This window comes from Magnusiomyces paraingens, assembly GCF_902498895.1.
Source record: "Magnusiomyces paraingens strain CBS 517.90 genome assembly, contig: contig1, whole genome shotgun sequence".
Taxonomy (NCBI): Eukaryota; Fungi; Ascomycota; class Dipodascomycetes; order Dipodascales; family Dipodascaceae; genus Magnusiomyces; species Magnusiomyces paraingens.
In genome coordinates this window covers 1724243-1738128 of record NW_022474067.1, presented here as the reverse complement: position 1 = coordinate 1738128, position 13886 = coordinate 1724243, and the positions used below count along the sequence as shown (strand labels likewise).

At 42.9% G+C, this 13886-nt stretch overlaps 3 protein-coding genes across 3 annotated transcripts; 1 reads left to right on the top strand and 2 right to left on the bottom strand.

Annotated features, from left to right (window-relative positions):
• Positions 1 to 1884: 1884 nt before the first annotated feature.
• On the top strand, positions 1885 to 2759 carry SAPINGB_P000527 (uncharacterized protein; the record flags this gene model as incomplete). The annotated part of the gene is made up of 2 exons (XM_031995251.1): positions 1885 to 2249; positions 2306 to 2759. 2 exons carry the CDS (start codon positions 1885 to 1887, stop codon positions 2757 to 2759), a joined length of 819 nt encoding a protein of 272 aa, XP_031851142.1.
• An 882-nt stretch (positions 2760 to 3641) lies between these two features.
• On the bottom strand, positions 3642 to 8251 carry SAPINGB_P000526 (uncharacterized protein; the record flags this gene model as incomplete). Its single annotated transcript, XM_031995250.1, has 4 exons — positions 3642 to 4726; positions 5093 to 6186; positions 6249 to 6484; positions 6569 to 8251. 4 exons carry the CDS (start codon positions 8249 to 8251, stop codon positions 3642 to 3644), a joined length of 4098 nt encoding a protein of 1365 aa, XP_031851141.1.
• Positions 8252 to 9074: 823 nt separating this feature from the next.
• On the bottom strand, positions 9075 to 13857 carry SAPINGB_P000525 (uncharacterized protein; the record flags this gene model as incomplete). The annotated part of the gene is made up of 4 exons (XM_031995249.1): positions 9075 to 10130; positions 10370 to 10944; positions 11019 to 12341; positions 13158 to 13857. 4 exons carry the CDS (start codon positions 13855 to 13857, stop codon positions 9075 to 9077), a joined length of 3654 nt encoding a protein of 1217 aa, XP_031851140.1.
• Between the last annotated feature and the right edge of the window lie 29 nt (positions 13858 to 13886).

Sequence of the window (13886 nt, the reverse complement as noted above, 5' to 3'; positions counted from 1 at the left end):
AAAGAACAACGCCAGCTCTTATGAGACATTCGCCGATCTCCCTGTTCATCGTCAAATTGATCTCGCTGACCGTTCTGGATTTACCGTTAGACAATTAACCATTGCCAACATACCAGTTTGTTCCGAAGGATGTGAAGCTGAATTAAAAGTCTTAGCAGACTTGACAGCTTACATTAGAAACTCAAACTTCAAAGCTAGTCCTCCCCCATCTCAAAAATTCTAAGGGGACTGGTTTAGGATCTAATGTTAGGGTTAATTCTATTGCTAGTTCTGATTCAAGTTCTGGTTCTAGTTTTGGGTCTCATAGATCTTTACCAGCATCCTCATCTGGTTCTGGTTCTGGTTCTATTTGTGCTTTACCGTCTCCGTCTCCGTCTTCTTCTCCGTCTCATTCTCCGTCGCCGCCTCCTCCTTTTTCTTCTTCTATTATTGTTCATAAGCCTCGTTCTGTTCGTCGCATTTTGTCTACACCTTCTGCTCCTCTTGAGTCTCCTACTCTTCCTACTCTTCCTTCTATTGCTTCTGTTCCATCTCTTCCTAGTTCTCCTATTCTTCCACCTTCAGATCATGAAGTCTCTATCTCTCCTGACTCAAGTCCTATTGTTTCTTCTTCGGAATATATTCCTTCACAATTAGACTTATCTGAAGCTGGTCCATCTATTAATGAATCTAATATTTCTGGTGATTCTGGGATCTCGCAACGAGGGGGTGATATTGGGTTTCAACCGTCTATCATTGCTTCGTCTCCCACTCCACCACCTTCTGTTGAATTGGAAGTAGTGCCACTTAGTCAAGAATCTCCTTCGCCTGATCTTGTTAATTCTCTTGACCAAGCTGGTGTTAGTGTTGTCACTAAGGATGATACTCAAGCTGTTTTGCCTAAATCTCGATCTCGTGTTGTTGCTGTTCGTTTACCTTCTATAACTCCTGCCAAACGCCCGAGTTCTGATGACATTGTTTCACCTCCTTCTAAACACCTTTGTGAAAATTCTTTGAAACAATCTCCAGTGTCTGCAACACCTGCAAAACGTCCAGCTGAAGAAGAGTGTATTTCTTATCGTCGTCTCAAATCTCTCCGCTTTGAGTATGATGATGTGGCTTTTACTTGTTTTACAGATCCTAGTAGTTTTGAAGAAGCTATGTCTAGTGAAGAAGCTGAGTTTTGGCTTGAAGCCTGTGTTATTGAAATGTCGTCTCTTAAACGCAATGGTACTTGGGAATTGGTTGATCTCCCACCTGGTCGCAAGGCTATCAATAGCAAATGGGTGTTTAAAGTTAAGCGCAAAGCTGACGGTTCAATTGAACGTTACAAATCTCGTCTAGTGTGTATTGGATTTTCGCAAGTTGAAGGTATTGATTATACTGAAACTTTTGCTCCCGTTGTTCGTTACGAGACTGTGAGGATTGTTCTTGCTATTGCTGCTCAGTTTGGGTTCCAGGTTCATCATATGGATGTCGAGACTGCATTTCTTAATGGTGATCTCAAAGAAGATATTTATATGAGACAACCTAAAGGCTTTGTTGTCAAAGGTCAGGAATCTAAAGTGTGTCATTTGAGGAAGTCTTTATATGGTTTAAAGCAAGCTCCTTTGTGTTGGAATGAGAAGATTCATGGTGCTCTTGTCAAACTTGGGTTTATTCGTAATGAAAGTGACTACGGTGTGTATACCAAAGGATCTGGGTCTACCATGGTTATTATCGCACTGTATGTTGATGATTTACTTATTTCTGGCAATTCTTCTGAAGTCATTGCCAAAACCAAGTCTTCTTTGTCATCTATGTTTAAGATGAAAGACTTGGGCCCAGTCGAGCAGTTCCTTTGGCATGAGAGTTAAGCAGTCACCTTACCATATTACTGTGGATGTTTCACGTTATATTTTTGACATGTTGGAGGAGTTTGGTATGCAGAATTGTTCAAGTGTCAAGACTCCTTTACCCACTCGTGATCTTTCTGATTTTTCCGAGTCTGACTCTGCTACCGATGCCTCCATGTATCGCAGTATTATTGGTAAGCTGATTTATGCTGCTAATTGTGCTCGTCCTGATCTTGCTGTTGCTGTTAGCTTTCTTTGTCGATATATGCAGAATCCTAAGTCTATTCATATGGAAGCTGCTAAGCATACTCTTCGTTATCTTAAGGGTACTGCTGAACTTGGTCTTGAATATCGAGCTCAGAAAGTCTACAAGCTTGTTGGCTATAGTGATGCCGACTATGCACAGGACAAGCAGGACCGTAAGTCCTTTACTGGGTATGTTTTATTCTGTCTGGTGGTCCCATTACTTGGGCTTGCCGAAAGCAAGTTAGTCCTGCATCGTCCAGCGTCGAGTCTGAGTACATGTCATTGTCTGATGCGTCTAAGGAATGCTTCTGGATTAATCAGTTGTTGTCCCTTTGCAAGATTCCTGTTCCGTTGCCAGTGACTATGTTTGAGGACAATCAGGGATGTATTGCATTGGCTCAGAACCCAGTGTTTCATCGTCGCACCAAGCATATTGATGTTCGTTATCATGTTGTGCGTCACTATATTCGCAGTGGAGTGATTCATCTGGAGTATCTTGATACTCAAGTGATGTTGGCAGATATGTTTACTAAGAATCTTGGTCGTGTGAAGTTTGAGACATTAAGGGGACTACTTGGTATGAAGGCAGTAGGTGATTCTGCGACAAGGGGAGGTGTTGAGCATGCAATGTTGTCGCAGACTAGTGCAGTTGATAATGCACGTGAGTTTGGGTGGGAAACTATGGTTGATAACTTTTGAGATGGGGGAGGACTAGCTTTGAAGTTTGAGTTTCTAATGTAAGCTGTCAAGTCTGCTAAGACTTTTAATTCAGCTTCACATCCTTCGGAACAAACTGGTATGTTGGCAATGGTTAATTGTCTAACGGTAAATCCAGAACGGTCAGCGAGATCAATTTGACGATGAACAGGGAGATCGGCGAATGTCTCATAAGAGCTGGCGTTGTTCTTTGAATGGGTCTCAGATGTTGAGTGGGCAACAGAACTTCCAGTGCTGGCTGACTCGAAGGATGAGGGTCCTTCATTGACTCCTGTAGTGTTTCCGTGATTAGACATAGCGGAGAAGACTAAAAGCAAGAGTTAATAAGTAAATACGATTGATAAGCTGAAAGCTGAAAGAGTATTTAATAAAAACAGTTTTGCGTAAATTTAGAGTATATATAAGAATTATATAAAATGATAAAAATAATAAAATAATAAAATAATAAAATAATAAAATAATAAAATAATAAAATAATAAAATAATAAAAGTTCGCTATCATACCTAAAAGCAAGAGTTAATAAGTAAATACGATTGATAAGCTGAAAGCTGAAAGAGTATTTAATAAAAACAGTTTTGCGTAAATTTAGAGTAGCGAGAAAAAGAAGAGAAAGAAAACAAGAAAGGTTTCTGTAATGAAGAAAATTTAAAAGAGCATCTTGAAAAATTTTCTTTAGCAATAGGGAGTCTTGATTGTAACAATTTATTGTAACTCCAATGGTAATGGGCTAGTAGTTGCTAGTGAATAATGTAACAATGTAAAGAGTGTAATTGGGGAAAAAAAAATATTATGGGATAATGTTGAAATACACGATAGTACCATGATATATATTCCAACAGCCCCCCTGCAACAATAGCCCGTTATCAAGATTCAATCTCTTGATCTTTGCGTCGTCGAGTCTTCGAAAATGACTGCGGCGTAACGATGGAGGTATTATTTGAGGAGACGAGCACTGCATCAAGTCCATTTCCCCCCTCAACTTGAGGACGGGTACTCATACCCAGAAGATTCCTCAAATATAAAAACTGCGGCTTAGCCAGAGCTTTGGTAAAAATGTCTGCCACATTATCTGCTGAAGCAACAGCTTCAAGACGGGTATCGCCGGCTTTGACATGGTCTCTGGTGCGCATGTACTTGGTATCAATATGTTTAGTCCGCTCGTGATGTTTGCTGTCCTTCATGAGATCCAGGACACCTTTGTTGTCCTCCATGATGACAGTCGTTGGTTGAGATTCACCAAGTTCTTCCAAAAGATCTCGGAAGTAAACTGCCTCACACGTGGCAGAGAAAGCAGCAATCAGCTCAGCCTCAGTTGTGGAAGTTGCTGTCAACTTCTGTTTGGCCGACTTCCAAGAGAAGGTTGAAGGACCGTGAGAGAATGCAAAGCCTGAGATAGACTTCCTGTCGGGATCGTTTGCCCAATCGGCATCTGACCAGCCTCTCAGAAGCCGCGGAGAGGCCCCTGGTACATTTTTGTGATAGACAATTGCCAGGTCCTTGGTGCCTTTGAGGTAGCTCAGAACATGATATGCTCTATCCATATGAATAGCTCTAGGGTCACTCGCATACTGAGCAAGCTTGCCTGTAGCGTAGGCAATGTCCGGACGGGCCGTCTGTGCAGCAAACTGTAGCTTGCCAAGAATGCTGCGATACAGCGATTGGTTAGCTGGACGAGCATCGAGGCCCTGTGGGAAATCAAGGCCATGTTTCTTGGGCAACGGTATCGACTTAGCTGTTTGATCACCCAATTTGAAAACCTCAATCATGTCAGCAATATAGTGTTCCAGATCCAGAGATATCGTCCTGTCGGAGTCTTGGACTCTGATTCCCAAGAATTTGTTAACACCACCTTCATCTTTGATGGCAAAGTAACCAGATAGGTTCCTGAAAAACCGCTCGAATTCTCCCGGTACGTTTGACGCCGTTAAGATGTCGTCAACATAAAGACCTATAATACTGAAGTCTTTGCCATTAATCTTGTAAAGAGACAGGGTTCTTTCTTGGCAGCTTTGTAACCTAGAGCTTCCAACTTGTCAACAAGCTTCTTGTTCCAACACAGAGGGGCTTGCTTCAGTCCATATAAGCTTTATTCAGCTTCCAGACCATGCCAGGAGGGGTATTATGGTCAATTCCTGTTGGTGGCTTGACATAGATGTCTTCTTCTAGATCTCCATTCAAGAAAGCATTTTTAACATCGACGTGGTGCATTTCTCAGTTCTTCGCCGCACTCAGGGCGAAAATGAGACGAACAGTGCTGAATCTCATTACCGGTGCAAAGGTGTCAACATAGTCAACACCAAACTTTTGACGAAACCCCCCTGAACAACAAGACGAGCCTTGTACTTGTCAATTGAACCATCCGTGTTGAGTTTCTTCTTCAGCACCCATTTGGTGCCAAGTGCTTTGCGACCCGCCGGGAGGGGCACAACTTGGTATACATGATTGCCATCAATGGCAGCAAATTCCGAATAGGCCGCATCGAACCAGAAGCGCTTATCTTCTCTGTTGTTGGCTTCCGCAAGTGACCGTGGGTCCCTTTTTAGCTTCTTGCCAGGGTCGAGCAGCGCCACTCCCACATTCGGAAATCGAATGAAGGCAGGACGGTCCTTAAGATCTGCCCAATCTCTGTCGCTGATAAGAGCTCTAACATTCTCCACATCAGGAGCCGTAAAGCAGAGACCTGGTTTGCTAGATTCTAACACTTTGATGTCATTCCTCAAAATTGGAAGCTTAATGTTAATAGCGCTGAGTGTGTCAAGTCTTCCAGACGCCATGCGGGCTTTCACAGTTGGTTCTTCAGAGTTCGAGTAGATGCAGCCAATGCCAATGACATCGTCGACAGCCCCGGCAGACGGATCTCCTGATGGGCTTGCCGATTCATCAACAAAAATAATTTCATCATCAGCAGGCGAAGAAACAAAAGTTTCATGTAAGAAGTCAATGCCGTCAGCTAAGTGTTCTGATGAGCCCTGAGAGTCAGAATTGTAGGGTGCTGCAATTGAGATTTCATCGCTTGTAGCCTCAACATCAGCTTCGGTTGTGGAGGCGGGAGAGTGGGACTGCGAGTCAGTGCTAACGACTGAGTCCTCATCTACTGATGCTGACGTAGCAGGGACATTGTGTGTTGCCGAGTGAGTGTGAGAAAGAAAGGGAACCGCATCGGGAGTGGGGTTGAATCTAAGATTCGGTGTACCCTGGAGGTGGCCGTGTGGGGCTCTCAGTGTTGAACCCTCACGAGCTGGCAGACCATGCAGCAGTGACCTAGATTCCGAGTCCAAAGCTGACTCAGAGTTCGAGAGTTTCAGTTTGTCACTGTGCCGGTCGGAAGAGCGAGAGCCCCAAAGTAAGCCCGATGCTGTAGTGGTTGGGCTTGTAGAGCGATTTCTTTTCGCAGATTTCTCAAAGCTCCTAAGTCGATTCTTGAGATGGCCTCAGCTGCACTGCGTAAGATATTGCGTTGTGCTATCGACAGCATGCGATTCGATGACGAGGGAGGAGTGGTTTGGTGATCACGACGAGAAGAAGAACTTTCTAATGTGGGAGACGTCACAGCAGAGGAGGTTGGTGATGTAACCACTGGCTCTGAATGTGCAGATGATTCCGAGGACAAAGAAGCAGAGGTAGAGGGTGTTGTGGGAGAACCATTTGAGGCTTCATTTTCCAATCTTGGTGAGGAGTTTGAAGTCGAATTTTCTGAGACTACTTTCTGTGATAAATTAGTAGCCGAAGAAAAATTTTTAGATTTCGTGGTGGTGGAGAAAATTTTATTTTGCAAAGCCGCGCCACTTACTAGTGGAAGGTTATCAGTAGGCCGGGTAATTAGATTTGTGCGATTTAGAATTAATGAAGAATTTTCTTTTCGCGCCAGCCGCTGAAGTGCACTGTTAGGAACATAATAGCCATTTTGCTCAATCAAATCAGCTAATCTTTTGTTAACAACAACTGTGTCCCGAGAGGCTTCTCGATGACGGTGTCTGGACGACGGAGCAGGCACTCTCGCAGCACCCGCAGCACCCGCAGCACCCGCAGTACCCGCAGCAGACCTAGTAATTCTTCCAGTATTAGCAAGAGGCTGTTGGGCTTCTGCCGGAGCTGAGTGTTGGCTTGTTTGTCGAACAACTACTTGCCCAGCAGTTTGCGAATCATGTTCAGAAGAAGACGGAGGAGGAGCTGCCAACAACAACCGTCTCGAGGGTGGAGCCGGAAGTGGCATATGTCGATTTTGTTGCACGGAGCTGTGCCGCACGTCGCTTGTATTGTCCCCAAAGCTTGTAGCATCCCCTGCTCGCCCATACTCTAGCAGGAGCCTCTGAGTAGATGGTGCAGGCGGTAAGCGTGGGCGATCAATCTCAGCAGTGTCTCTCAGTTCACTGCCACTTCCAGATGCAGCAGTAGTAACAGTATCAGAACCACCAGCTCCCAGCAACAGCCTCTCAGAGGAGGGCGCTGGGGGTAGCTCCGGTAGCTCCTGCCGTATACCTGAGGAGCCAGCCACTTGGCTCCGCCTACCGGCATGTAAACGACGATTTTCTGGCTGACCAGCACGTTCCAGCGCAGATTTTAATCTCGCTAAATTTAGATGCCTCTTCCTACTACCGCCCGCCTCAGCCATTCTGGCAGACCGATTTGCAGACGTCGTAGTTTCTACTAGCTCGGTGGTGGCCCGTACAAGTTCCGCCGCCGCCAAAACCAGTTGATTGCTGGCAGGATTATTTGTGCTTGTAGCAGTACCTTGAGTGTCACCTAAACCTTGCGGCACCCCGACATCTCTCGCAGGAGCTTCCTCCAACTTAGTAGAGGAATCCATGACAACGTCGCTAGACGAAAATTCAGAATCTGATGAGTCTTCCAATTCGTCGAAACCCAGTATATGTTCCACAGACCCATCCATGTCTTCATCATTGGTTTCTGAGTCAACCGCATCCTGATTGTCATCACCAGATTGGCTAGCGGTTTCAACAGCTGAAGCCTCGCGGGTAAGTTCAGCAGTTCCAGACAGCGCAAGATCCACACTGTCATCCTCATCCAAAATGTGTAGTTGTTTGGGAAGAGTCACCGGACTTGTTTGATGAGCCACCACTGAGGGCGACTGAGTTCCTGGAGCAAAGGCTTTCTGGAGCTTTACCATATGTTCAGAAAATGAATTTTCGTGAGAAAAATCTTCGTTAGTATCTTCGGAACCAGGGCGACCAGCTACGTTGGAGTTCACCGATCTCAAATCAGCATCATCAACAGCAGAATCTTCGAGCAATATATGGTCCTCAGACTGAAGTGTATCTTTGTCGTCACCAACACTAATTGATTCATCTGCAACCAGCTCCACATCATCATCTTCCAACGGTTGAAAAGAGTTTTCAGTTATAGGTGTCGGTGGTGTAGAAGTAGAATCCTGGTCCTCCAATCTGCTGGATCTGTGGCTCCTTCCCTCAGAGCCCACATAAGTCCAGCCAAAGTTTGTTGGAATATATATCATGGTACTATCGTGTATTTCAACATTATCCCATAATATTTTTTTTTCCCCAATTACACTCTTTACATTGTTACATTATTCACTAGCAACTACTAGCCCATTACCATTGGAGTTACAATAAATTGTTACAATCAAGACTCCCTATTGCTAAAGAAAATTTTTCAAGATGCTCTTTTAAATTTTCTTCATTACAGAAACCTTTCTTGTTTTCTTTCTCTTCTTTTTCTCGCTACTCTAAATTTACGCAAAACTGTTTTTATTAAATACTCTTTCAGCTTTCAGCTTATCAATCGTATTTACTTATTAACTCTTGCTTTTAGGTATGATAGCGAACTTTTATTATTTTATTATTTTATTATTTTATTATTTTATTATTTTATTATTTTATTATTTTATTATTTTTATCATTTTATATAATTCTTATATATACTCTAAATTTACGCAAAACTGTTTTTATTAAATACTCTTTCAGCTTTCAGCTTATCAATCGTATTTACTTATTAACTCTTGCTTTTAGTCTTCTCCGCTATGTCTAATCACGGAAACACTACAGGAGTCAATGAAGGACCCTCATCCTTCGAGTCAGCCAGCACTGGAAGTTCTGTTGCCCACTCAACATCTGAGACCCATTCAAAGAACAACGCCAGCTCTTATGAGACATTCGCCGATCTCCCTGTTCATCGTCAAATTGATCTCGCTGACCGTTCTGGATTTACCGTTAGACAATTAACCATTGCCAACATACCAGTTTGTTCCGAAGGATGTGAAGCTGAATTAAAAGTCTTAGCAGACTTGACAGCTTACATTAGAAACTCAAACTTCAAAGCTAGTCCTCCCCCATCTCAAAAAAGTTACCACCACCACCACCACCAGAGAGTGAAGTGGGAGAGTAGTCGTCAGAGTCAGATTCATCTTCACTTTCTGATTCATCAGTGGAAGAGTCACTGTAGTCAGGGTCACGATTTCCAACCTCACTGTAGTCAATGAGAATGTCACCCTCGTAAATTGGCTTTTCGCCAAAAAATTTAACGCCAGGCAAGACATGGTCACGAAAGTTGCCGTGTACACAGCGCCGAATGCGCTTGTTCCTCGTAATGCATAGAAAATTCTTAGGATTTAACGGGTCGGGACCCAAATACAGAGCAGGCTCGCCCCGAGGCTGAAGGGTCCCTTTGAGTTTCTGAGACTCAGATTTAATGACAAAAACTAGGCAGCCAAATGTGTGCACTAGTGCTATAGGTGGTTTTCTGCCCGTAAAGGCTTCATAAGGTGAGATACCGGCTTTATTAACTATGGAGAAATTATATACCTGCACAGCGTAGAGCCAGGCAGAGTCCCAGTAGATATTGGCCCAGAGTGTCGACTGCATCAAGGCTCTAGTAGATATCTCACGCAGTGTGCGGTGGGCACGCCTAATTTTCCCATTTTGTTGGTGTTCATCAGGAGCAGTTAAAATATGAATGACGCCCCAGTCTGCTAAAAATTTTCCAAGTGTCCCAGAGATAAATTCACCACCATTGTCAGTAATAAGCTTGGTGGCCTTGCCGTCAACAGCACGGCGAGCAGCTTTGGGCACAAACTGCTTAAAGAACTGGATAAGTTTCCCAGGAGCTTCATCCTTAGATTCCAGAGCAAAAGCATAGATGTAACCAGAAAATGCATCAATGATATTCAGCATGTACCTGGCCCCTGAAGAGGCAGGACCTATGGGACCGACGAGATCAGCATGAATCTGGGCTAACGGAGCCGTGGATTCAGAAGCTATATGCTTATCCGGAGAAGTGAACCTCTTAATGCTTCTTGACGTGCCACATATGACACAGTCCTTGATCAATTCTTCGTCACGCTTGGTCACCTCAAAGGGAGGGATCAGCAAGCTTGGCTAAATGTTTCACCGAAGTCAAAGAGCAATGAGCAAAACGAACATGACAGTCAAGTGCCTGCGAATTCAACACGGCCTCCTTTGCAATAAATTTGAGAGACTGTGAAAGGACAGGTAGTCCCTTTTCCAACCGCGAAGGCTGATTTATCAACCTTCCTCATAGCTTCTGGTCCTTGTCTGCAAATCTGATCCCAGTCAATTGAATTTCCTGAGAACTTGAAAGATCCAGTTGGAGGTACGATATTCCTAGTAAACTTTACCGGAACAATGTTGGCACAAATGTGAGACTTGGCATCTCTGGCACCGCCAACCCTACCAACCTTTTCCTCACCAAAATAGGCCAGACAATCCCCACTTGGGACCGTATGAAAAGAAACATCGTTCGTGCGCCAGACAGAATCAGAAAACAAATTGCTAGACCCAGCAGGAAAATAAAGTGCGTCAGCAATATGGCAAATATTGGTGCCACCGTCACCTTTTAATACAACAGCAATTTTACCTTCCCCTTCTAACACGATGTCGGAACCACCATAGGAGCTGATAGTTTTGGGGCTGCTGTATTTCTCATACGACACAAAGTAGCTGTTGTCTGAGATAAGGTGACCAGTAGCATTTCCAGAATCGAGAACATTTGGAAGATTTGTTTCACCCACAGAGGCGATTTGGTTGGCAGGTGGAAGAAAAGCAACTGGCGAATAATCACTGCTTCCGCCGTCATTATCAAATATGTCTTGGATAGCCCGAGCAACAGAGCAAAGAGTTTCAACATCGTCGCGAGCCACCTCAAGGTATTCGGTAGCTTTCAAGGCAGCAACTCTGTTTTGACCATCAGAGTTCGACTTTCTAGCTTGCTTGTCTTCATTGTTGCGCCTCTTGTTGCCACCGGACCCCTTGGACCACTGCTTCCCTTTCCATGCTTGGTATCAGAGTGGCCAGCTTTCTTCGAAGATTCCTGCTTGGATTCCTGCTTGGGTTCTTGCTTGGGTTCCTGCTTTGGCACCACTTTTGTCGAACCGTCAATAATTCTTCGACCTTTTACGAAGGCTGCAGAAGTTGCTTCAACTAGCGCTGGGATTTCAACTGAATCACAGGGGCTCCATCCTCCAGATCTTGACTTGAAAATGTCGACAAACTTGGTAATCCCCCAGAGATGACTCTGAGGATCTTCGCGAGCAGCTGCTGAAACCTTGTTGTTATTCAGCACTGCTAATATAAGGTCACGGTGAAAGGTGCCATCCGGGTTGTTAAAGAAATATTGCTCCACTACAGAGGCCCACTTGGAAGCTTCAGTAACAGTAGCTTGTATTTTGGTTTCAATTTCACTGCTGGTAAGCCCGGCGAAATAACTAGGACCTGGAACTCCTACTGAGATAGCTTGCGTCATCGCAAATACAATGTTAAGCTCAGGGCTTGGGGATATGCGCAAACCAATATGATTAAGACGTTGGTAAAATGAGAGCACTCGCCCCAGGTCAGCGGGCTCTAGAATTTCAGGATCTATACGAGCCATTCTTTTTCCAGGTTCAAATAGGACCCCCATGGCTTCTTCCCGCACAGACGCCGAATCCATAGGTGGAGTTTTTAGAAACTCGGGCGACGTGTCCCACCGGGCCTGTTCAGCTGCAGCCAGGTTAGCTGCAGGCGTGGTTTTTAAAATGTAAACCTTGAGTAGTTCATCAAGGGCCCTCTCAAACCTGATACCGTAACCAAGCTGAAGGGCAGTATGGCCAACAATTGGCTTATAGATATAGTTGTTCCAAAAACTCCGGCCGCAGCTGTTAATTTGCCCAATAAGACCGTATATCCAAAAATCCAATTCACTTTTGTAGAGAAATTGTTTGAAATTTGGCGCTTGAGGAGCGTCAAAGGAGCTCATAACCTTTTGAGATGGGGGAGGACTAGCTTTGAAGTTTGAGTTTCTAATGTAAGCTGTCAAGTCTGCTAAGACTTTTAATTCAGCTTCACATCCTTCGGAACAAACTGGCACGTTGGCAATGGTTAATTGTCTAACGGTAAATCCAGAACGGTCAGCGAGATCAATTTGACGATGAACAGGGAGATCGGCGAATGTCTCATAAGAGCTGGCGTTGTTCTTTGAATGGGTCTCAGATGTTGAGTGGGCAACAGAACTTCCAGTGCTGGCTGACTCGAAGGATGAGGGTCCTTCATTGACTCCTGTAGTGTTTCCGTGATTAGACATAGCGGAGAAGACTAAAAGCAAGAGTTAATAAGTAAATACGATTGATAAGCTGAAAGCTGAAAGAGTATTTAATAAAAACAGTTTTGCGTAAATTTAGAGTATATATAAGAATTATATAAAATGATAAAAATAATAAAATAATAAAATAATAAAATAATAAAATAATAAAATAATAAAAGTTCGCTATCATACCTAAAAGCAAGAGTTAATAAGTAAATACGATTGATAAGCTGAAAGCTGAAAGAGTATTTAATAAAAACAGTTTTGCGTAAATTTAGAGTAGCGAGAAAAAGAAGAGAAAGAAAACAAGAAAGGTTTCTGTAATGAAGAAAATTTAAAAGAGCATCTTGAAAAATTTTCTTTAGCAATAGGGAGTCTTGATTGTAACAATTTATTGTAACTCCAATGGTAATGGGCTAGTAGTTGCTAGTGAATAATGTAACAATGTAAAGAGTGTAATTGGGGAAAAAAAAATATTATGGGATAATGTTGAAATACACGATAGTACCATGATATATATTCCAACAATAACCTATGTTTATTTTAAGTTACAGCCACATTAGGTTTAAGCCCTTATGTGACTGTGGTTACCCTCCTTAATTTGTTACAAAGTTGAAGTGTAATACAAACCCACTGAAGTTTGGGACAAACCCAAATGAAAAATTTTCACCACTGCAAATTTTTTTTCCCTTGGATATTTAAGGAAGGTTTCTTCCCCAACTTTTATAATTTTTCTTTTCCTTTTTCTTTCTTCTTATATAACTGTTTTATCTTATATATTTCAATATATACTTTTCTAGGATAATATTTTCTATTATTATCATGACTTCCCGTGTCACAGTTCAACACTGAATGACTTAAATCCAAGATTGAAGAAGGATGCCAGACGACAATTAAAATCAAGGAAAACAACATGATGGTAACAAAAGATAAGTAAAAGAATGGAGAAAAACGGGATTTTGGTGTAACAATAGGTTTAACAATAGGCGGAGAAGGTTCAGTAATTGAATCCACCAAAAAATCAAAAGAAGGTAAGACAATATCATCATCAGAACCGACCAACGGTTTAGAATCAGAACAAGAAATAAAAGAAGAACCGACCAACGGTTCAGAATCAAAAGGAACAATATCCGAATCGACCAACGATTCAGAATCAAAACAAATAGGAGCTGAACTGACACACGGTTCAGACTCCAAACAAACAACAGTAGAACCGATATACGGTTCAGAAATAAAACAAGAATCATCAGTGGAACCAACAAACGGTTTACCAACTGAATCAATATCAAGTCCTGAGTTTGAACAATACTCAGAAACTTGACCAACAAAACAATCTTCATCGCCGACACACGGCTCAGAAGAATCAAAAAGTTCGGATTCCAAATCATCAAACGACTCGGAGCAACTGTTACCAAACTTTTCAGAAACAACAGATGTCTCGGACACAAAAGCGGAACTCACAAATGGATCATCATCAACTATCTCAGAAAATTCATCAATATGTTGAACTGTGACACGGGAAGTCATGATAATAATAGAAAATATTATCCAAGAAA